Source organism: Oncorhynchus nerka, linkage group LG15 (genome assembly GCF_034236695.1).
Source record: "Oncorhynchus nerka isolate Pitt River linkage group LG15, Oner_Uvic_2.0, whole genome shotgun sequence".
Classification (NCBI taxonomy): Eukaryota; Metazoa; Chordata; class Actinopteri; order Salmoniformes; family Salmonidae; genus Oncorhynchus; species Oncorhynchus nerka.
The window spans coordinates 5,026,429-5,049,537 of NC_088410.1; the positions used below are offsets into that span (position 1 = coordinate 5,026,429).

Sequence of the window (23,109 nt, forward strand, 5' to 3'; positions counted from 1 at the left end):
GCAAATCTTTTGTGTGGAATTAAAACAATGGATTCACCCCAAGATAATGTGCTCATCCATGTCATACCTGTCAATAGGAATAAACAGGGCCATTCTGACCATCAAGCTGACAAGACAAATCATAATGTGAGATAATGGAGTTGATTTGGGCCAGAGCCCTGGGAATCTGAATGCTCGGTCTGGACCACAGGCCACAGGAGGTCTAACCAGTTACTCACTTATTGACATGGATCTGTGTGGAAGTACTGAGCTAGGCCTCCCTCTGACAACAACAGAGTGCCATGAAATTCCGAAACTCACTGAGCACTCTAACCCACATGCTGACAGAGCTCAGTGAGAGTGGAAGACGGGAAATTACTGGTGCCATGGACAGGCAGTTTGACGACCAACGAAACGACCTCACTGGCACTCTCCAATGGCGCCTGCAACATCACCACACTGAGGTCCTCAAGGACGTTAATTCTGTTTTTTCTCCCATGGTTAACACTGTAAACCACTTGCAGACAGAACTCTCTAATTGTGCTAAAATGTTGGATGACGTGTCTGAGGACATGGCCTCAATTAGGCACAACTCCTTGCACAGAGTTTCTCTGGTGTCCACTTCTGTTCAGACCACTGAGGGCCAAGCTGGCACCTCTGAACAGCCAATACAAGGCCATGCTGCAGCCACCCCTTGCAGGATGCAATCCACCATGCATCCTGGTGTTCATTTTCATGGTCCCATAACTCCCTCCCCCTCTACTTCCTCAATCCCTCCTAGCTCGTTTGTTCATGGTGATTTGAGTAGACGTCTTGTGGGGCCGATGCCCATTAAATTGCAATTTCCCACCTTTGGGGAAAAAAGATGACAGTCCTGATCCATTAATATATCTGGAAAGATGTCGTGACTTTCTTGCCCTCAATCCCCTGGCTGACGATGAACTCCTTGCCACATTGAGGAATGTGTTGCATGGGACAGCTCGAGACTGGTGGGATGTGGCACGTCTCACCACTACCTCCTGGGCTGACTTTGAGGCCAAGTTTTCCTCTGCATTTCTGTCTGAGGACTACACAGATGAGCTGGCACACAGAGTCAGAAATCGAGTAAAAAGAGAGAAAGAGAGTATCCGGACTTTGCATACGGTTACCACTCCCTGTGCAGAAGGTGGAAACCTGGCATTGAGGAGGAAGAGATCATTAAATTGATCTTGAAGAACATCAACCCACTACTAGCCAGTCAACTCCGAGAAAGAGTCACCACTATCGATGGACTGGTTCGCTTGGGACAGCAGTTTGAGAAGGACAGAGAATGCCAACAGCAATATGACCAGAGAAAGAAACAGACCCCCAAACAGTTACCCAAGACAGACCATCAACAACAGCCAGAGTCTCCAGCCATGACCCCTCTCATGTTCTGTTGGAGATGTAGCCAAAAGGGACATTCTTCAGCTACCTGTCCAAGACCGTATCAAGTAAACCCTTCCAGAAACCACAAATCACAACAGGCCAACACACCTAACTCTCTTCGCAGGAACAACCATCCTACTCTGGGTGCTTTAACCAGAGCTGAAACCCCAAGAGTCACTGCCTACACCCCCCCCATCGACATCCCCTTCCTTTCAGTTAATACCGCACCAACTGGTGTTACCCCTGTCCATAGGCCCATGGACAGGAAGAGCCATCCTGGACACCGGGTCATCCTACACACTGCTCAATGAGAAACTGTGGAAGGAGGTTAAAGGTCCACAATACAACTTGAAGCCGTGGACAGAAGGTCCACTCTATCTGGCTGATGGTGAGGCTAAACGACCACTTGGATGGAGTGAGGTAGAGTTCCACCTGTGTAACCGCTCCTATATGATTCCTTCTGTTATCCTACAAACCAGGAACCTTGCTTTTCCTGTCGTGTTGGGAATTGATTTCATGTACTTCAGTGGTGTCCAGATTGATATCACACACAATTGCTACTGGTTTCCATACAATCCGAGCAAGAAGCATTTCTTCCAATCAGAAGCTACGAAGTTACATGATTGGGGATCAAATGTGGCAGTCTTCTCTGCCGTTGCTCCGGTACCACGGACCCTTGATAATCCTTCTGACGATCTCCTTTTACAGGCTGTGAGAAGAGCTCAGCTGGAACAGCCAGGGGAGTTAAGGCTGTTGGAACAGCCAGGGGAGTTAAGGCTGTTGGAACAGCCAGGGGAGTTAAGGCTGTTGGAACAGCCAGGGGAGTTAAGGCTGTTGGAACAGCCAGGGGAGTTAAGGCTGTTGGAACAGCCAGGGGAGTTAAGGCTGTTGGAACAGCCAGGGGAGTTAAGGCTGTTGGAACAGCCAGGGGAGTTAAGGCTGTTGGAACAGCTGCAGAATAACGCTGATGTATGTACTTCAAGGCTAGGACGCACCTGGCTCCTGAAGCACAAAATATTCCTTACACAGGAAATGCCGATCAAGCAAAAGCCATATCGTTTGTCCCCAGCGACACTAATCATTCAAAAGGGACTCATTAATGATATGTTAACACAAGATATAAAAGAACGCTCCTCCTCTCCCTGGGCTGCTCCTTTTGTCCTCATCCCCCAAAAAAGACTGGTGGTCTTAGATTTTGTGTGGACTATAGGAAGATCAACACTGTTTCCCAGACTGATGCCTATCCTCTTCCCACCATCCATGAGATCCTGGAGTCATTGTCTGGCGCTGTTGTGTTCACTACCCTTGACCTCAATAGTGGTTATTGGCAGGTTGAGATGGGCCAGGAAAGCAAGGAGAAGACTGCTTTTGTCTGTGCTGAGGGCTTGTTTTCCTTTAAGGTGATGCCTTTTGGATTAAAGAATGCACCTGCCACTTTCCAAAGACTCATGGAGATTGCGTTAGGTGAGCTCAAAGGGAAGATCTGTTTCGTCTACCTGGACGATATAATTATCTACTCCCAGAACAGAGAACAACACTTTCAAGATCTTCAAGCAGTGTTGGACAAGCTAAGAGAAGCTGGTCTGACCTTGAATATGAAGAAGAGCAACTTCTGCCAAACCTCCCTGAAGTTCCTTGGCCATATTGTGTCTTTCGACGGCATTCATGTGGATCCTGAAAAGACGAAGGCTGTACAAGACTTCCCTGTGCCAACCACACTCAATGCCCTTCAACGGTTCCTTGGGATGGCTGGATGGTACCATCGGTTTGTGTCGAACTTCTCCCAGGTGGCAGAACCCCTCAACGCGTTGAAGCGAAAAGGAGTGGAATTCCTATGGACGGCAGAGTGCCAGACCTCCTTTGAAACCCTGAAACGACACCTCGTCACACCTCCCATTTTAGGTCATCCCAACTTTGATTGCCCTTTTGTTGTTTACACTGATGCAAGAGATGTTGAACTTGGTGCTGTCCTAGTCCAACAGACTGAACTTTGCACTGAAGAAGTGCTAGCATTCGCATTGAATGGAGCAGAACGGAACTACTCCACAACTGAGCAATAGTGCCTTGCAGTTGTCTGGGCTTTGCAAAAGTGGAGGTACTACCTGGAGGGAAGACACTTCACTGTGGTCACTGACCATTCCTCCCTTGTGTGGGTGTTCAAGACCAACAAACCAAGTACCAGACTCATAAGATGGGCTCTACGGTTGCAAGAGTTCACCTTTGCAGTAGAATACCGGAAAGGAAAATACAACACTGTTCCAGATGCCTTGTCCAGAGCTCCTGCTTGTGATAACGGTGGCCCTCATCTTACATGTTCTACTGTCCTGTCAAGCAGTCGAGACTCGCCCAAAACGGACTTTCCCATCTCTGTTGAGGCCATATGGAAAGCCCAACAGGATGATCCAGAAGTACAGGCTTTGTACCAGACTATCCTGGAAGATGGAGAAAAGATGGTCAATCCTACCACAAAGCTGACCATCATTGAAGACAAAGTCTACCGAGTTGTACAACTACCTCACAGAACACTCCACCAAATGTACATACCTGAAGCTCTACGCCTTCAACTACCTTCAACATTTCCATGAAGACCCATTAGCTGGTCATTTGGGCAGGTTCAAAACCTACAAGCGGTTGCAAGCGTTACTGTTACTGGCCACATCCTGAGCATGAAGTCACACATCTGAAACTGTCATGTTTGTCAAATGTACAAACCAGAAGGTAGAACGCTGCTTGCTATGACCAGGTAGTCCATCTCCATGACTTGAGAGCTCTTGTCTCAAAGAACATGATCCAGGCTCGACTCAAGCAGAAGAGAAATTATGATAAGAACAGAAGAGACATGCAGTTCCAGCTTCGTGATCGGGTGTGGCTTCGCTCTCCTCCTTACTCGAAAGCTGAACAATTCTTCTCGGCTCCTAAATGGACCATATAGGAGAGAGACGCAGGACCTGGTAAGTTAGTGATTGTGGAGCAGATTGGCCCTTTGAACTACAGAGTGGTGAAAGAGGACACAGGTGATGATATGTGCGTTGTCCATGTCTCACGCCTTAAGGCCTGTTACCCCTCGGCTGAGGAATTGGAGGTGATTGAGCGCCGCAAGGTCCTGGATATCTTTGAAGAGGAAAGTGAGAAGACTTTTCTCGGATTCCCAGACCCAGAAGTCTCACACCTTAAGGCCTGTGACCCCTCAAGCTGAGGAGCTCCAGAAAGTCATGAATATTTTTGCTGTTGACACTGTCAGTGATTTTATTTCGACTTAATGGCACACTTAACCAGCATGGCTGGGGCGGCAGCGTAGCCTAGTGGTTAGAGCGTTGGACTAGTAACCGGAAGGTTGCAAGTTCAAACCCCCGAGCTGACAAGGTACAAATCTGTCGTTCTGCCCCTGAACAGGCAGTTAACCCACTGTTCCTAGACCGTCATTGAAAATAAGAATTTGTTCTTAACTGACTTGCCTAGTTAAATAAAGGTAAAAAAATAAATAAAAAATAAATGGCTACCACAGCATTCTGCAGCGATATCCATCTGGTTTGGGCTTAGTGGGACTATCATTTATTTTTCAACAGGACAATGACCCAACACACATCCAGGCTGTGTAAGGGCTGTTTGACCAAGAAGGAGAGTGATGGAGTGCTGCATCAGATGACCTGGCCTCCACAATCATCTGAACTCAATCCAATTGGGATGGTTTGGGATGAATTGGACCACAGAGGTTAGGAAAAGTGGCCAACATCAGCATGTGTTGGAACTCCTACAAGACCGTTGGAAAAGCATTCCAGGTGAAGCTGGTTGAGAGAATGCCAAGAGTGTGCAAAGCTGTCATCAAGGCAAAGGGTGGCAATTTTGAAGAATCTAAAATATATTTTGATTTGTTTAACACTTTTTTTGGTTACTACATGATTTTGTGTCATTACATAGTTATGATGTCTTCACTATCATTCTACAATGTAAAAAATACTAAAATAAAGAAAAACCCTTGAATGAGTAGCTGTGTCCAAACTTTTGATTGGTTCTGTATATTACATTCCCTGGCAACAGCTCCAGTGGACATTCCTGCAGTCAGCATGCCAATTGCCCGCTCCCTCAGAGACCTGTGGCATTGTGTTGTGACAAAACAGCACCCCAATGTCGAGACTATATACAGGGGCTACCAGTACAGAGTCAATGTGGAGACAGGAGACCAGTACCCCCTGTATATAGCCTCCATATTGACTCTGTACTGGTACCCCCTGTATATATCCTCCATATTGACTCTGTACTGGTACCCCCTGTATATAGCCTCCACATTGACTCTGTACAGGTACCTACTGTGTATAGCCTCCACATTGACTCTGTACTGGTACCTCCTGTATGTGGCCTCCACATTGACTCTGTACTGGTACCCCCTGTATATAGCCTCCACATTGACTCTGTACTGGTACCCCCTGTATATAGCCTCCACATTGACTCTGTACAGGTACCTACTGTGTATAGCCTCCACATTGACTCTGTACTGGTACCTCCTGTATGTGGCCTCCACATTGACTCTGTACTGGTACCTCCTGTATGTGGCCTCCACATTGACTCTGTACTGGTACCCCCTGTATATAGCCTCCACATTGACTCTGTACTGGTACCCTCTGTATATAGCCTCCACATTGACTCTGTACTGGTACCCCCTGTATATAGCCTCCACATTGACTCTGTACTGGTACCCCTGTATATAGCCCCCATTGACTCTGTACTGGTACCTCCACATTGACTCTGTACTGGTACCCCCTGTATATAATTGACTCTCCACATTGACTCTGTGACTCCCTGGTACCCCAGCCTCCACATTGACTCTGTACTGGTACCCCTGTATATAGCCTCCACATTGACTCTGTACTGGTACCCCTGTATATAGCCTCCACATTGACTCTGTACTGGTACCCCCTGTATATAGCCTCCACATTGACTCTGTACTGGTACCCCCTGTATATAGCCTCCACATTGACTCTGTACTGGTACCCCCTGTATACAGCCTCCACATTGACTCTGTACAGGTACCCCCTGTATACAGCCTCCACATTGACTCTGTAGCCACGGTATAGTTTTTTTATTGTGTAACTTTTTTTCTTACCTCTTATTTTTCTTAACTACATTGTTGGTTAAGGGCTTGTCAGTAAGAATTTCATGGTAATGTCTACACCTGTTGTAGCTTTGTAGCGTAGCTTTAAGGGAATAGTATGGTCACATCTAGAGAAAAAATTAACAGAGTAAATGTGTATAAACACACTTCCTATTCATGGAAGTATTTATGCATCATCTACATATTCATATTACGCTTCTACGTCTGTGTACAGGAAAGTATTAGTTGTAAAGACGTAAGAGAAAATATATCAGCTTATTGTTAAATTATTATGACGTTCTTTCCAATACAAAAAGTGTAGTAACTATTGTTTCCAAACTGCGTTACCCACTCCAGTCAGCAGACGGCGATGAGCGTCTTTCAGGTGATGCTTCTTGTGTGACGTATAATGGACTGGACGGGACGCTTCTTCAGGAACAACAACACGGATACTATTTCAACCACGTCGGTAGCTTGCTAGCCAACATAAAACTGAAATATTGACGTTTTAGGCCATGTTAATGTGCATTAGCTATTCGCAGTGTTCAAAACACATTTCAGTTGACGTTAACTTGAACCTAATGTGCTTGTTCAAGTTGCAAATTTGTTAAAGATTGATACTGAGCCTAGCACTAGGCTATTCGCTCATGCTAACTAGCTAGCTAACATCCCTGACCATGAGCTCATTAAACTACTCATCCCCTGCTAAAGAAGTGGATGTCTGCTGTCCGGAGAAAGAAGCTCTGGCGCTGAACATTGTCGTGAAAGACGAAGAGGAGGATATTACAGTGAAAGGAGAGAAAGAAGCTCTGGCGCTGAACATTGTCAGAATGAAAAAGGAGGATATTACAGTGAAAGGAGAGAAAGAACCTTTCAGAATGAAAAAGGAGGAAGAGGAGGCTGTTATAGGGAAAGAAGAGAAAGCATACTCTTCCTCTCTAAATGGTTCTATCTCAGTAAAGGTGAAGGAGGAAGACGTTTTGGGAGTGAAAGAGGAGGAGACAGAATATCAGATTAACACCAGTGAGTACTGTCCTAAAAACAGGGGCACAAACTATGCAGTTGTTGAATTAATGTGTGGTTTTTAAGGGGCATTCTACTTAGGTTATTCACTTCAATGTGATGTTCAGTACTATATAAATTGTTAAAGGGTAAATCTGCCATTGTTACATGTATTTTTGGGACTTTGAAATTAGATTTAATTATATATAACATGCTTTTAAAATGTAATAATGGAGCATAATTTATACTTAAAATATCAAAGGGACACAAAACGCACCCAATTAATTTAGAGATATTAATGCCTCTGATAAGACCCTATGACTGTAATAGACAGTAATAATTGATGATGGTAATAAGTTCACCATCTGTTTGATGTTCTCGTTAACACAGGAGAGAGACATGACTATCGTGGATCCTCTGGGGAGCCTCAACAACATCCTGATGCTGACGAGGCAGAGAAGAGTCTATCCATTTCAGAACACCAGATGGTACAGCTTGGTCTGGTCTAGCATACAGCTTGGTCTGGTCTAGCATACAGCTTGCTCTATCTGGGTCTGGGCTGTGTTTCTGTAAAGCAGTTTATTACAACAGTGACATCAGCATCCATAATGGTATGTGTCTGTGTCTCCTCTTTATGGTTACCAGGACAACGCTAGCCCTTCCTCCCTCCCGGAGTCCCCGTGTCGTGCCTCTCCCGGTAGCACCTTACTGCTGGGTATGAAGAGGTTGTCTGTGCTGCTGGTGGACTGCAGGAAAACAACAGGGCTGAGTGGAACTGTGAGAGGAGGAGAAGAGATGAAAGGATCAGATTTGACTCATCAAAGTAAGTGCTGTAGTTCAGTTTGAACAAATAAATAGATCTGTCCACTGGTATCTGTTACCAGGACAACCAGCAGAGTTCTGTTAGTTGACAGGAAGATAGAGTAGTGTATATGGATGTTATGAATATCATAACACTGAATGAAAAGAGCCAATGAAAAGAGAGAAACCGATATACCATATAAAACCTTGATGAAAGTTAGCTTTAGAGGGAAAGTTTCAAGATGACCTGATATAAGGTGCTTGTTTTACAAAAACATTCCATAAAACATTATAGATGTTACATTGCCTGTCCCAGTCAACCCCCCTATCTTTACAAGACTGTAGAACAGGCAAACTAAACTCAAGACACTGTTAATTAATGAACTAATACTGGAGGAAAGCTGTGATCAGGCTGCCTACTCAAGAGAAAGCTTTGAACTGTAACCAGTGCCTGTGTAACGGATGTGAAACGGCTAGCTAGTTAGCGGTGGTGCGCGCTAAATAGCGTTTCAATCGGTGACGTCACTTGCTCTGAGACCTTGAGGTAGTGGTTCCCCTTGCTCTGCAGGACCCGCGGCTTTTGTGGAGCGATGGGTAACGATGCTTCGTGGGTGTTGTTGATGTGTGCAGAGGGTCCCTGGTTCGCGCCCGGGTATGGGTCTAAAGTTATACTGTTACACCTGCAACTTGGTTCAGTTTATCAATCAACGTTCCAGGGTAGTTACAAACAGTACAGAAATTGAATCATCAACATATTTTGATCATATCTTTACTATTGCTGCAGGAATGTGTTTGAAAGCAGTATCCAAATTCATCGGATGTTGTGATCACAATATAGTAGTCATATCTAGGAAAACCAAAGTTCCAAAAGGCTGGGCCTAATGTTCTATATAAGAGATCATACAATTGTTTGTGGGGATTCCTATGTTGTTGATGTTATTAGGTTTTTTTTCACAGTAAATAACTCACGAACACTAGAGAAGCTTTAACCAAGTTTAATTATTCCCAAAGGTTCTGTACATCTGCAATTCAGACAACCCAACATTTGTTCCATCCAGTTATATGTCTCACTTAAGACACTCCTTCTCTCCAATCCTTACATCTTATGGTTCCACAGGAAGAGAGTAAAGAGAGTAACAGGATACCAGACCTTTCTCCCTGATGAGAATCTGTCCTGACCTCAACCTCTCCTTCATCTAATCCACAGATGTTCGTCTCCCCTGTTTCACACTTTGCTCTCCTCTCGTCCACCCAACACATTCCGAAGCCATCTGTCTTTCTTCAGAGAACCATTAACTTCTGACATAACACCCAGTCTCTTTCACTTCCTATCACTTCTTTAATGTCTCCATGTTCAAAGTTTAGCCGATTCCAACAACGGAAACAATATTTGTTGGTCCGTGGTGTGTAATGACGAGCAACCAGATGCTGCCCTTGACACGTTTATGAAATTGCTTATCCCAGTTCCTAATAAGCATGCACCCATTAAGAAAATGACTGTAAAACTGTTAAATCCACGTGGATTGATGATACATTTAAAAATGGTATGATGAAGAGGGAGGCAAAAGAGATGGCATATAGGTCTGGCTGAATAACTGATTGGCGTTCCTAAAGTAAACTACCTGCCCAGAAGCTAGGATATGCATATAATTGGTAGGTTTGGATAGAATACACTCTAAAGTTTCTAAAACTGTTACAATAATGTCTGTGCGTATATCATAACTTATTTGGCAGGTGAAACCCCAAGGACAAACCAACCAGGAGGAATTTTTTGTTGTTGAGGTGACTCTGTTTTCAAATGGTTTTGTGTGGCACTTTTCTGTGGCACTTGGTTGCAGTTCCTATTGCTTCCACTAGATGTCAACAGTCTTTAGAAATTGGTTGATGTTTTTCTTTAGAGAAATGAAGAAGTTCGGCTATTCAGAACGAGGGTCCAGCCTAGTGCTCTCTAATGTTTTGATGCGCGCTCCAGGTCACGAGCTTCACGTTGTTTTTATCCGGTATTGAACACAGTTTATCCCGTCTTAAATTTTCTCGATTATTTACGTTTTAAAATACCTAAAGTTGGATTAGGAAAGTTGTTTGAAATGTTTGGACAGCGTTTACAGGTAACTTATTAGATATTTTGTAGTCATGCTGGGCGAGTTGGAACCAGTGTTTTTTTTTAATCAAACGCTGTAAGGGTTTTCTTCTGGTGAAAGAGAGGCGGACCAAAATGCAGCGTGGTGGTTATTCATGTTTTTAATAAAGACGACTATACATGAACAGACTATACAAAACAAGAAAAGTGAAAACCTAAACAGTCCTATCTGGTGCAAACACAGAGACAGGAACAATCCCCCACAAAACCCAACACAAAACAGGCTACCTAAATATGGTTCCCAATCAGAGACAATGACTAACACCTGCCTCTGATTGAGAACCATATCAGGCCAAACATAGAAATAGACAAACCAGACACACAACATAGAATGCCCACCCAGCTCACGTCCTGACCAACACTAAAACAAGGAAAACACATACGAACGATGGACAGAACGTGACAAACGCGCCAAATAAATTGACATTTTGGACATATAACGACGGAATTAATCGAACTAAAGTGATGTTTATGGGACATATTGGAGTGCCAACAGAAGAAGCTCTTCAAAGGTAAGGCACAAATTATATAGTTATTTCTGAGGATTGTGTCGCGCCTGGCGGGTTGAAATATGATTGTCATGTGTTTGTTTGATGGGGTGCTGTCCTCAGATAATCTCATGGTTTACTTTTGCCGCAAAGCCTTTTTTGAGATCTGACACGGTGGCTAGATTAACAAGAAGTTAAGCTTTGCACTTGTGAATGAATGAAAGTTAAATATTTCTCATTAAAAAAAATATATTTTGCACTCTGCAATTTCACTTGATGTTGTCAACGTTCCGCGAGCAGATTTTAATGTGTTTGAACCTTTTGGAACTACTCCTCCCGGATCCGGGAGAATTGTCATCAACTACACTAATTAGCATAACGCAACGGACAAAAAATCTTACTAGAAAATATTCATATTCATGAAATCACTTCGTCTTTAACCCAATAGGGCTATAGGGGGTATACAGAAGATAGCCCTATTGGGTTAAAGACGAAGTCCATATTATGTCAAGAACAGCTCAAATAAGCAAAGAGAAGCAACACATCATTACTTTAAGGACCACCACAAGAATGGAAGATCCAGAGCTACTTCTGATGCATAAGTTCATTAGAGTTACCGGACTTAGAAATTGCAGCCCAAATAAATGCTTCACAAAGTTCAAGCAACAGACACATCTCAACATCATCGGTTCAGAGGAGACTGCGTGAATCAGGCCTTCATGGTCGAATTGCTGCAAGGAAACCACTACTAAAGGACACCAATAAGAAGAAGAGACTTGCTTGGGCCAAGAAACACGAGCAATTGACATTAGACCGGTGGATATCTGTCCTTGAGACGAGAAGTAGATGAACAGATTATCTCCGCATGTGTGGTTCCCACCGTGAAGCATGGAGGAGGAGATGTGATGGTGTGCGGGTGCTTTGCTATTGACAATGTCAGTGATTTATTTATTCAAGTCACACTTAACCAGCATGACTACTGGTTTGGGCTTAGTCCCACTGTCATTTGTTTTTCAACAGGACAATGACCCAACACACACCTCCAGGCTGTGTAAGAGCTATTTGACCAAGAAGGAGAGTGATGGAGTGCTGCATCAGATGACCTGGCCTACACAATCCCCCGACCTCAACCAAATCGAGATGGTTTGGGATGAGTGGATAGCAGAGTGAAGGAAAAGCAGCCTACAAGTTCTCAGCATATGTGGGAACTCCTACAAGACTGTTGGAAAAGGATTCCAGGTGAAGCTGTTTGAGAGAAAGCAAGGGTGGCAACTTTTGAAGAATAAAATATATATTTTGATTTAACACTTGTGGTTACTACATGATTCCATGTGTTTTTTAATAATTTTGATGTCTTCTCTATTATTCTACAATGTAGAAAATAGTAAAAATAAAGAAAACCCTTGAATGAGTAGGCGAGTCCAAACTTTTGACTGGTACTGTACATTAAATTCCCTGACAACAGCTCCAGTGGACATTCCTGCAGTCATAATGCCAATTGCCCGCTCCCTCAGAGATCTGTGGCATTGTTGTGTGACCAAACTGCACATTTTCGAGTAGCCTTTTATTATCCCCAGCACAAGGTGCACCTGTGTAATAATCAAGCTGTTCAATCAGCTTCTTGATATGCCACACCTGTCAGGTGGATGGATTATTTTGGCAAAGAATTCATGTTTACTAACAGGGATGTAAAAAATTCTGCAATCTTTTTTTTCAGCTCATGAAACATCCAACACTTTACATGTTGCATTTATATTTTTGTTTATTGTAGTTACTATCAGTTTTAGGAACATTTACCCAAATATTTCACCTTATTTTTTACTTTACCCAAAATATGACATCGGCGATAATCAAAATGTTGAAAATCTGTGAATGTCTAAATAAGAAATTGGTCCATTTAAACAGCAATGTGTCGAACCCTTTCAACAACGGGGAGATGTTACTGATGTGCTTTGTATCTGCGACGTAAAAACTAGTTTTGGACTTCCACACAAAATTACTTCTTTGGTTATTTTATGTTTAAGGAAGTGTGTAGGTCACATTCTGTATCATACAGCTATGAAAGTTATATATTTAGAACCACCTGTTCAATTGGAATCCAGCGACGTCTGTGTCTTCAGTGTCCTAGAACTGTCTAGGTTTTTGTGTTCTGACTTGTAAAACAGGATGTATAAAATAAGTAATGTAAACATAGCAGTAATTACAGGAAGCTTTACATTTGTTTTAAAATCACACTAAGATTGTAAAAACTTACAAATTGAGATTGCGTTTACCTTATGACATCCAGTGGAACAGCCACTTTACAATAGTGCATCTAAATCTTTTAAGGGGGAGAAGGATTACTTTTATCCTAGGTATTCCTTAAAGAGGTGGGGTCTCAGGTGTCTTAAAAAGGTGGTGATTGACTCCTGTCCTTTGGCAGGAGAGGGAGTTCCACCATTGGGGGCCAGAGCAGGAACAGTTTTGACCAGCAAGAAGCTGGAAGCACCACATTTGTTTTAAAATCACACTAAGATTGTTAAAACTGGCCACAGGTTATTGAGAGATTTGATTTAGGATTTGTTCCCAATGTGGAAAGGTTTTTTATCATGTGGTTTCATTTGGGTCTCTATTTAAAAATAACACTGTCGTTGGCAGGAGAAAGACCAGACTCGGAGGAACCAGAGCCAGGGACGTCCCAACTAGCAAGACGACACCACTGCTCCCAATGTGGAAAGTGTTTCAACCATTCATGGGAGCTGAAAGGGCATGAGAGAATACACACAGGAGAGAAGCCTTACCACTGCTCCCAGTGTGGAAAGTGTTTCAACCATTCATGGGAGCTGAAAGAACATGAGAGAATACACACAGGAGAGAAGCCTTACCACTGCTCCCAATGTGGAAAGTGTTTCGGCCGTTCGGGGGAGCTGAAACAACATGAGAGAATACACACAGGAGAGAAGCCTTACCACTGCTCCCAATGTGGAAAGTGTTTCAACCGTTGGGGGAGCTGAAACAACATGAGAGAATACACACAGGAGAGAAGCCTTACCACTGCTCCCAATGTGGAAAGTGTTTCAACCAGAGAGGAAACCTGAAACGACATGAGAGAATACACACAGGAGAGAAGCCTTACCACTCCTCCCAGGGTGCAAACCATTTGCCCATTTAGGAAGCCTGAAAGAACACATTAGACTGCACACAGAGGAGAAGGCTTAGAAAAGCTCAGACTGTGGGAAAACATATTACTCATAAGTCATTTAAACGTCATTAGAGAATCCACACAGGAGAGAGAAATTACTTCTCTTAGCGTGTATATTGATATTTCACATCACATTGACTTAAAATTCATCAGAGAACATACACAGTGCTCCCGTTGTCTTATATTGTTGACTGACAATGTGTTTACCTGTCTTTACCATATGTAATTAAATGGTACAGGGTATACTCAAACATATATTTGTTTGTTTTTATTAGAAAACATCAATTGAATATGGAGTATGTCAGTTTGAATATAAAGAAGATCAGGTTCCTTCTTTTAAAGTCTCCTTTTTTTAAACTCTTTGTGTGTTTATCTGGGTGTGTCATTCCTCCAGCACTACAGATAATCAAGTGATATTTGGATGTAATGCATTAGTTCCATTGTTGACATTTGCATTGTAGCCCACTGATGATTTAATGACATGAAAATGTTCAGACTCTGTAATGGAAAATGTTAATTGTTTGTGTGTCCACATAACTGAGTATGTGACTAACCTTGTGAAACTGTATTATAAGCTCCTGTTCTTGGGAGTATCATCCTGTGTTGCAAACCAATTTGCACCTGTGTCCTTGTATGAATAAAGTCCCGCCCAGGAACAGGAAACTATAAAGATATGTGCTCATCACTCAATGCTTCAGGAATTCAGACTGTCTACACTGCACTGTGTAACTCTGTTATTCTCTCTGAGCTCAGAAATAAAGAATCTTGGTTTGACTTGGACGCCAGGAGATCCTTATTTTATAATATCCACCACAACTCTCCCAAGGATTGCTGTTTATCATTGTCTCAAAGTAGAGTTCCTCGTTCCACTTTCCTGGGGGAATTTACAAGCCTCCCACTGATTGAATAAACATTGTTTCCACAGGTAACATTTTGTGTTTCACCCAACCAGCAACCTAAATCCAATGACTAGTAACATTTTGTGTTAATTTCGTGTTGAATTCACTTTAGTTGACGAATCAAAGAAATGTAAATAGAAACTAGATGTTGAACCGACGTCTGTGCCCAGTGGGCTGGTTTTAATAAGCAGCAGGTGTTGGATCGATATCCACCTTAGTAGCTAAGTTTCCATGTAATTTGAGACAGATTTTCATGTGAATATTCAAAAATCTGCATAAAACTATATACATTTTCCCACCAGAAATGTTTCTATCAAACAGACTTATTGCGGATTAAAGGCTTTGCGTGACAAATAAAGAACTTTTGCTGTTAAATTCCCAATGGTTTCCATCGCATTTTCAACTCTACTGATGGTTTAACAAAACTGTTGCATTATATAGCAAAACTTCTCTTGTCCCGTGCACTGTAGCCAGCAGCTCACAGATACAGTGTTGGTAGGCTACCTACATGATGAGATTATTATGGATGAGAGCGATATTATTTTATTTGTCAAATGGCAGCCAAGCATCAATCATCATGTCACCAGAATAAGAACCTCAAAATGTATTGGAAAGGAGCATCAAGCTCATCACGTGCACTTTCACCACCCTGTGAAGTTCATAACTTATTTCATCTGTAGCCTAATAAACTACATGTGTTCCCAAGTCGTAGTGGGAGGACCACACAACATATCATCACGTGACTCCAAGTTAACTAAGATGTGATGGTTATTATATAAATATTTGCTCATAAAGGAGTTTCCACGTCCATTTCTCGCTTATACATTTTTACTGACACAAAAAGTCCCCACCATGTCAAACAAACTAACATATAGTTTGTCAGCTTTCATAAAATTGTTCAGGCATAACCTGTTTCTGTCAGCCCGGTCATTACTTTTGAAGTGGTTGGATCAATATCCATGATGTGGATGAAGCCTGATTTGGAATGTCTGAGTAGTTCTATATGATGTCATAATACACCCCTCTGATAGTGATACATTTGCTCCATTGTTTCCATGTCAGTTGGTTTCCCACTCTGATGATTTATATCTGACAGAGGGGCTTTAAATGAATAGTATGGTGACATCTTAGTGGGGCTTGAAGTAAATAGGATTATTAATCATAAACTCCTATAGCAACAATACACTGCAGCTTTGACATCAAGAAGAGAATGGGCTGATGGGTGGTGGTGCTACTCTATAGGTAAGGCTGTTCAATATGAATGTTCAATACACACAATAGGTTGATCAGTAGCCAGTTAGCTAGCTGTACAGTCCTATATGAATTTTCAATACACACAATAGGTTGACTGGGGAGGTGATGTACCACAGTCAAAGTCCTGCAATAAGAGCTAAGAGACTAATATTTGTGTAAACTATACATATTTGTGTTCTGTGGTTGTCACTGAGTTGGCTGATATCCCATTTTATGGGGTCACTCCACAGTTAAGGCTGTACAGTGCCTATACAAAGTCTACACTATGCTCCTTTCATATTTCTTTTGATCCTGATAAACTCCCCAGTCCCTGCCGGTGACAAGCATACCCATAACATGATGCTGACACCACAATACTTAATGTGTGGTTAATGTGTGGTCTATCTCCAGGTCATCAGACTGTTAAATAGTCACCTCTAGCCGGCCTCCGCCCAGTACCCTGCCCTGAACTTAGTCACTGTTACTAGCCGTCTACCACCCAGTACTCCATCCTGTATTCTAGTCGAGGCTCATCCTATATAACTACTGCTGTACACACCTTTTATATTCATATACGGTCCATAATGTCATAATGTCCATCATATAAATTTTAAACTAATTGTATATATTTATATTCCAGACTCTGACATTCCTCGTTCTACCATTTCAATATTTCTAAATCCTTAAAATAAATTGTAGGGAAAATCAGTAGGTCACACAAATGACTATTTCTAAACAAAGATAATAGACAAGTAGAATGGGAGAGGTTTCTTATACTATCTTTACTTACTCAGTGAAGAGACTCCAGGGACGGTGATGAAGGCTGTAGGAATGAAGATCAGACAGTGAAGAGACTCCAGGGACGGAGATGAAGGCTGTAGGAATGAAGATCAGACAGTGAAGAGACTCCAGGGACGGTGATGAAGGCTGTAGGAATGAAGATCAGACAGTGAAGAGACTCCAGGGATGGTGATGAAGGCTGTAGGAATGAAGATCAGACAGTGAAGAGACTCCAGGGACAGTGATGAAGGCTGTAGGAATGAAGATCAGACAGCAATACTGGTCCTGTGGTCAGGTGGGGGAGTGGTCGATCCAGACAATGATTGTGAGGAAGCATGCGGGGAACAGGCTCCTTTCTACTACCATTCTGGGGTCTGGATACATGCCAACAAAGACTACAACTGCTTCAAACAATGGGAGAGGCTACCATTGACCATCACACTTTCTTTCATAACCAGGAAGCCCATGTTGAGCCATCAGTGTTCTCACTATGGAAGAGGGAGCAGGAAGCCGTCATCCAGGGACAAGGACAAAGGTGCAGCACTGGTGTTAGTGGCTGATTACAGAAGTGACAACCTGGACACACAGCAAAGTTTGACGCGATCAGTGTTGTTGAGCAGAGAATCCACCAGAGAATCAACCAGATTGATTCACAGTCAGTGTTGTTTCAGAGAATCACCAGAGAATCAACCAGAGAATCCAGATTGATTCACAGTCAGTGTTGTTGAGCAGAGAATCAACCAGAGAATCAACCAGAGAATCAACCAGATTGATTCACAGTCAGTGTTGTTGAGCAAAGAATCAACCAGATTGATTCACAGTCAGTGTTGTTGAGTAGAGAATCAACCAGAGAATCAACCAGATTGATTCACAGTCAGTGTTGTTGAGCAGAGAATCAACCAGAGAATCAAACAGATTGATTCACAGTCAGTGTTGTTGAGCAAAGAATCAACCAGATTGATTCACAGTCAGTGTTGTTGAGCAGAGAATCAACCAGAGAATCAACCAGGTTGTTGAAGTTATTCAGGTGCATAATACATTTGATTTGTTTAATTCTGTTTTATTCAATTAGAGTCATTTACTCTGAATGAGAACAATCACATCTGTGAGCTTTATGCATTATAACATTGATTGACTAAATGATGAAGTTGACAGATTTGTAGTAAAACCAGGGTCAATTCCATTTCAATTCCAGTCAATTTATAAAGTAAACCAAATTCCACATTTTCCTCATTGAAAACCATAGAAAAGAATTGGAATTTTCAGTTTACTTCCTGAATTTACTGGAATATTCTAAAATGGATTCAATTGGTAGGTTTCCCTCATGAATCTGCACAACAACACCCTATAATGACGAAGCAAAAACAGGATTTTAGAAATGTTTGCAAATGCATTAAATGCATTCAAATTAAAACTGAAATATCACATTTAAATAAGTATTCAGAACCTTAACTCAGTGCTTTGTTGAAGCATTTTTGGCAGTGATTATAGCCTCAAGCCGCCTTTGGTATAACACTACAATCTTGGCACCCCTGTATTTGTGGTGTTTTCTCCCATTCTTCTCTGCAGATCCTCTCAAGATCTGTCAGTTTGGATGGAGAGCGTCACTGCGCAGCTATTTTCAGGATTTCTGAGTTGTTTGATCAGGTTCAAATCCTTAACTTCCGGCGCCGACAGAGATGGCCGCCTCGCTTCGCGTTCCTAGGAAACTATGCAGTTTTGAGTTTTTTCCTCAGCCGCGCCCTCAGAGCATGCGCAGACCAGCTGGCTGGTGTGTTTACGGACATATTCAATCAATCCCTATCCCAGTCTGCTGTTCCCACATGCTTCAAGAGGGCCACCATTGTTCCTGTTCCCAAGAAAGCTAAGGTAACTGAGCTAAACGACTACCGTCATCATGAAGTGCTTTGAGAGACTAGTCAAGGACCATCCATCACCTGACACACTAGACCCCTACCTGCCCAACACCGATGCGATCCCCTGCACTGCCCTAACCCAACAAGAGGAATGGGTGAGAATGCTGGTTCATCGACTACAGCTCGGCATTTAACACCATAGTACCCTCCCATCAAGCTCGAGACCCTGGGTCTGGTGCAGGGTACTGGACTTCCAACGGGCCGCCTCCAGTCTCAACAACATCTCCACCCCGCTGATCCTCAACACCGGGGCCCCACAAGGGTGCGTTCTGAGCCCTCTCCTGTACTCCCTGTTCACCCACGACTGCGTGGCCACACACGTCTCCAACTCAATCATCAAGTTTGCGGACGACACAACAGTGGTAGGCTTGATTACCAACAACGACGAGATGGCCTACAGGGAGGAGGTGAGGGCCCTCGGAGTGTGGTGTCAGGAAAATAACCTCACACTCAACGTCAACAAAACTAAGGAGATGATTGTGGACTTCAGGAAACAGCAGAGGGAACACGCCCCTATCCACATCGATGGAACAGTAGTGGAGAGGGTAGTAAGTTTTAAGTTCCTCGGCATACACTTCGCAGACAAACTGAATTGGTCCGCCCACACAGACAGCATCGTGAAGAACTGTACTTTGACTCTGTACTGGTACCCCCTGTATATAGCCTCCACATTGACTCTGTACTGGTACCCCCTGTATATAGCCTCCACATTGACTCTGTACTGGTACTTCCTGTATACAGCCTCCACATTGACTCTGTACTGGTACCCCCTGTATATAGCCTCCACATTGACTCGGTACTGGTACCCCCTGTAATATAGTCTCCACATTGACTCTGTACTGGTACCCCCAGTATATAGTCTCCACATTGACTCTGTACTGGTACCCCCTGTAGATAGCCTCCACATTGACTCTGTACTGGTACCCCCTGTATATAGCCTCCACATTGACTCTGTACTGGTACCCCCTGTATATAGCCTGTACACCCCCATTAGCCTCCACATTGACTCTGTACTGGTACCCCCTGTATATAGCCTCCACATTGACTCTGTACTGGTACCCCCTGTATATAGCCTCCACATTGACTCTGCACTGGTACCCCCTGTATATAGCCTCCACATTGACTCTGTACTGGGTATATACTCCACATTGACTCTGTACTGGTATATAGCCTCCACATTGACTCTGTACTGGTACCCCCTGTATATAGCCTCCACATTGACTCTGTACTGGTACCCCCTGTATATAGCCTCCACATTGACTCTGTACTGGTACCCCCTGTATATAGCCTCCACATTGACTCTGTACTGGTACCCCCTGTATATAGCCTCCACATTGACTCTGTACCCCCTGTATATAGTCCACATTGACTCTGTACCCTGTATATAGCCTCCACATTGACTCTGTACTGGTACCCCCTGTATATAGCCTCCACATTGACTCTGTACTGGTACCCCTGTATATAGCCTCCACATTGACTCTGTACTGGTGTATATAGCCTCCACATTGACTCTGTACTGGTGTACCCCCTGTACTATATAGCCTCCACATTGACTCTGTACTGGTACCCCCTGTATATAGCCTCCACATTGACTCTGTACTGGTACCCCCTGTATATAGCCTCCACATTGACTCCACTGGTACCCCCTGTATATAGCCTCCACATTGACTCTGCCTCCACTGGTACCCCCTGTATATAGCCTCCACATTGACTCTGTACTGGTACCCCCCTGTATATAGCCTCCACATTGACTCTGTACTGGTACCCCCTGTATATAGCCTCCACATTGACTCTGTACTGGTACCCCCTGTATATAGCCTCCACATTGACTCTGTACTGGTACCCCCTGTATATAGCCTCCACATTGACTCTGTACTGGTACTTCCTGTATATAGCACCCCCTCCACATTGACTCTGTACTGGTACCCCTGTATATAGCCTCCACATTGACTCTGACTAGCCTCCACTGTACTGGTACCCCCTGTATATAGCCTCCACATTGACTCTGTACTGGTACCCCCTGTATATAGCCTCCACATTGACTCTGTACTGGTACCCCCTGTACTGGTACCCCTGTATCTAGCCTCCACATTGAGCCTCCACATTGACTGTACTGGTACCCCTGGTACCCCCTGTATATAGCCTCCACATTGACTCTGTACTGGTACCCCTGTATATAGCCTCCACATTGACTCTGTACTGGTACCCCCTGTATATAGCCTCCACATTGACTCTGTACTGGTACCCCCTGTATATAGCCTCCACATTGACTCTGTACCCCCTGGTAGCCTCCCCCTGTATATAGCCTCCACATTGACTCTGTACTGGTACCCCCTGTATATAGCCTCCACATTGACTTGTACTCTGTACTGGTACTCTGTACTGGTACCCCCTGTATATAGCCTCCACATTGACTCTGTACTGGTACCCCTGTATATAGCCTCCACATTGACTCTGTACTGGTACCCCCTGTATATAGCCTCCACATTGACTCTGTACTGGTACCCCCTGTATATAGCCTCCACATTGACTCTGTACTGGTACCCCCCCCACATTGACTCTAGCCTCCACATTGACTCTGTACTGGTACCCCCTGTATATAGCCTCCACATTGACTCTGGTGGTACCCCCTGTATATAGCCTCCACATTGACTCTGTACTGGTACCCCCCCTGTATATAGCCTCCACATTGACTCTGTACTGGTACCCCCTGTATATAGCCTCCACATTGACTCTGTACTGGTACCTGTATATAGCCTCCACATTGACTCCTGTATATAGCCTCCACATTGACTCTGTACTGGTACCCCCTGTATGATAGTACCCCTGTATATAGCCTCCACATTGACTCTGTACTGGTACCCCCTGTATATAGCCTCCACATTGACTCTGTACTGGTACCCCCTAGCCTCCACATTGACTCTGTACTGGTACCCCCTCCACATTGACTCTGTACTGGTACCCCACATTGACTCTGTACCCCTGTATATAGCCTCCACATTGACTCTGTACTGGTACCCCTGTATATAGCCTCCACATTGACTCTGTACTGGTACCCCCTGTATATAGCCTCCACATTGACTCTGTACTGGTACCCCCTGTATATAGCCTCCACATTGACTCTGTACTGGTACCCCTGTATATAGCCTCCCACATTGACTCTGTACTGGTACCCCTGTATATAGCCTCCACATTGACTCTGTACTGGTACCCCTGTATATAGCCTCCACATTGACTCTGTACTGGTACCCCCTGTATATAGCCTCCACATTGACTCTGTACTGGTACCCCTGTATATAGCCTCCACATTGACTCTGTACTGGTACCCCCTGTATATAGCCTCCACATTGACTCTGTACTGGTACCCCTGTATATAGCCTCCACATTGACTCTTTACTGGTACTGGTATTGACTCTGTACTGGTACCCCTGTATATAGCCTCCACATTGACTCTGTACTGGTACCCCCTGTATATAGCCTCCACATTGACTCTGTACTGGTACCCCCTGTATATAGCCTCCACATTGACTCTGTACTGGTACCCCCTGTATATAGCCTCCACATTGACTCTGTACTGTATTGACTCCCCCTGTATATAGCCTCCACATTGACCCTCTGCCTCCACATTACTGGTACCCCTGTATATAGCCTCCACATTGACTCTGTACTGGTACCCATGTATATAGCCTCCACATTGACTCTGTACTGGTACCCCTGTATATATATAGCCTCCACATTGACTCTGTACTGGTACTCTGTACTGGTCTGTATATAGCCTCCACATTGACTCTGTACTGGTACCCCTGTATATAGCCTCCACATTGACTCTGTACTGGTACATTGACTCTTGTATTATAGCCTCCACATTGACTCTGTACTGGTACCCCCTGTATATAGCCTCCACATTGACTCTGTACTGGTACCCCCTTTATAGCCTAACATTGACTCTGTACTGGTACCCCCTGAATATGCCTCCACATTGACTCTGTACTGGTACCCCTGTATATAGCCTCCACATTGACTCTCTGTGTTTACTCTGTACTGGTACCCCCTTATATAGCCTCATTCATTTGTAGCTCAGTTGTACTGGAGTATTGCCTGTTAAACTCTGTACTGGTTTACCCCTGTTATAGCCACCCATTGTAAAATTGCACACATGACTGCAAATCCCTTTATATAGCCTCCACATTGACT

General features: G+C 43.7%; 1 protein-coding gene across 1 annotated transcript; it reads left to right on the forward strand.

The window, feature by feature from the left end:
- Nucleotides 1-7,152: 7,152 nt before the first annotated feature.
- Nucleotides 7,153-14,861, forward strand: LOC135560305 (zinc finger protein 23-like). Its single transcript, XM_065002164.1, has 4 exons — nt 7,153-7,498; nt 7,868-7,965; nt 8,123-8,300; nt 13,544-14,861. Exons 1-4 carry the CDS (start codon nt 7,153-7,155, stop codon nt 13,897-13,899), a joined length of 978 nt encoding a protein of 325 aa, XP_064858236.1. The 3' UTR covers nt 13,900-14,861.
- Nucleotides 14,862-23,109: the final 8,248 nt, after the last annotated feature.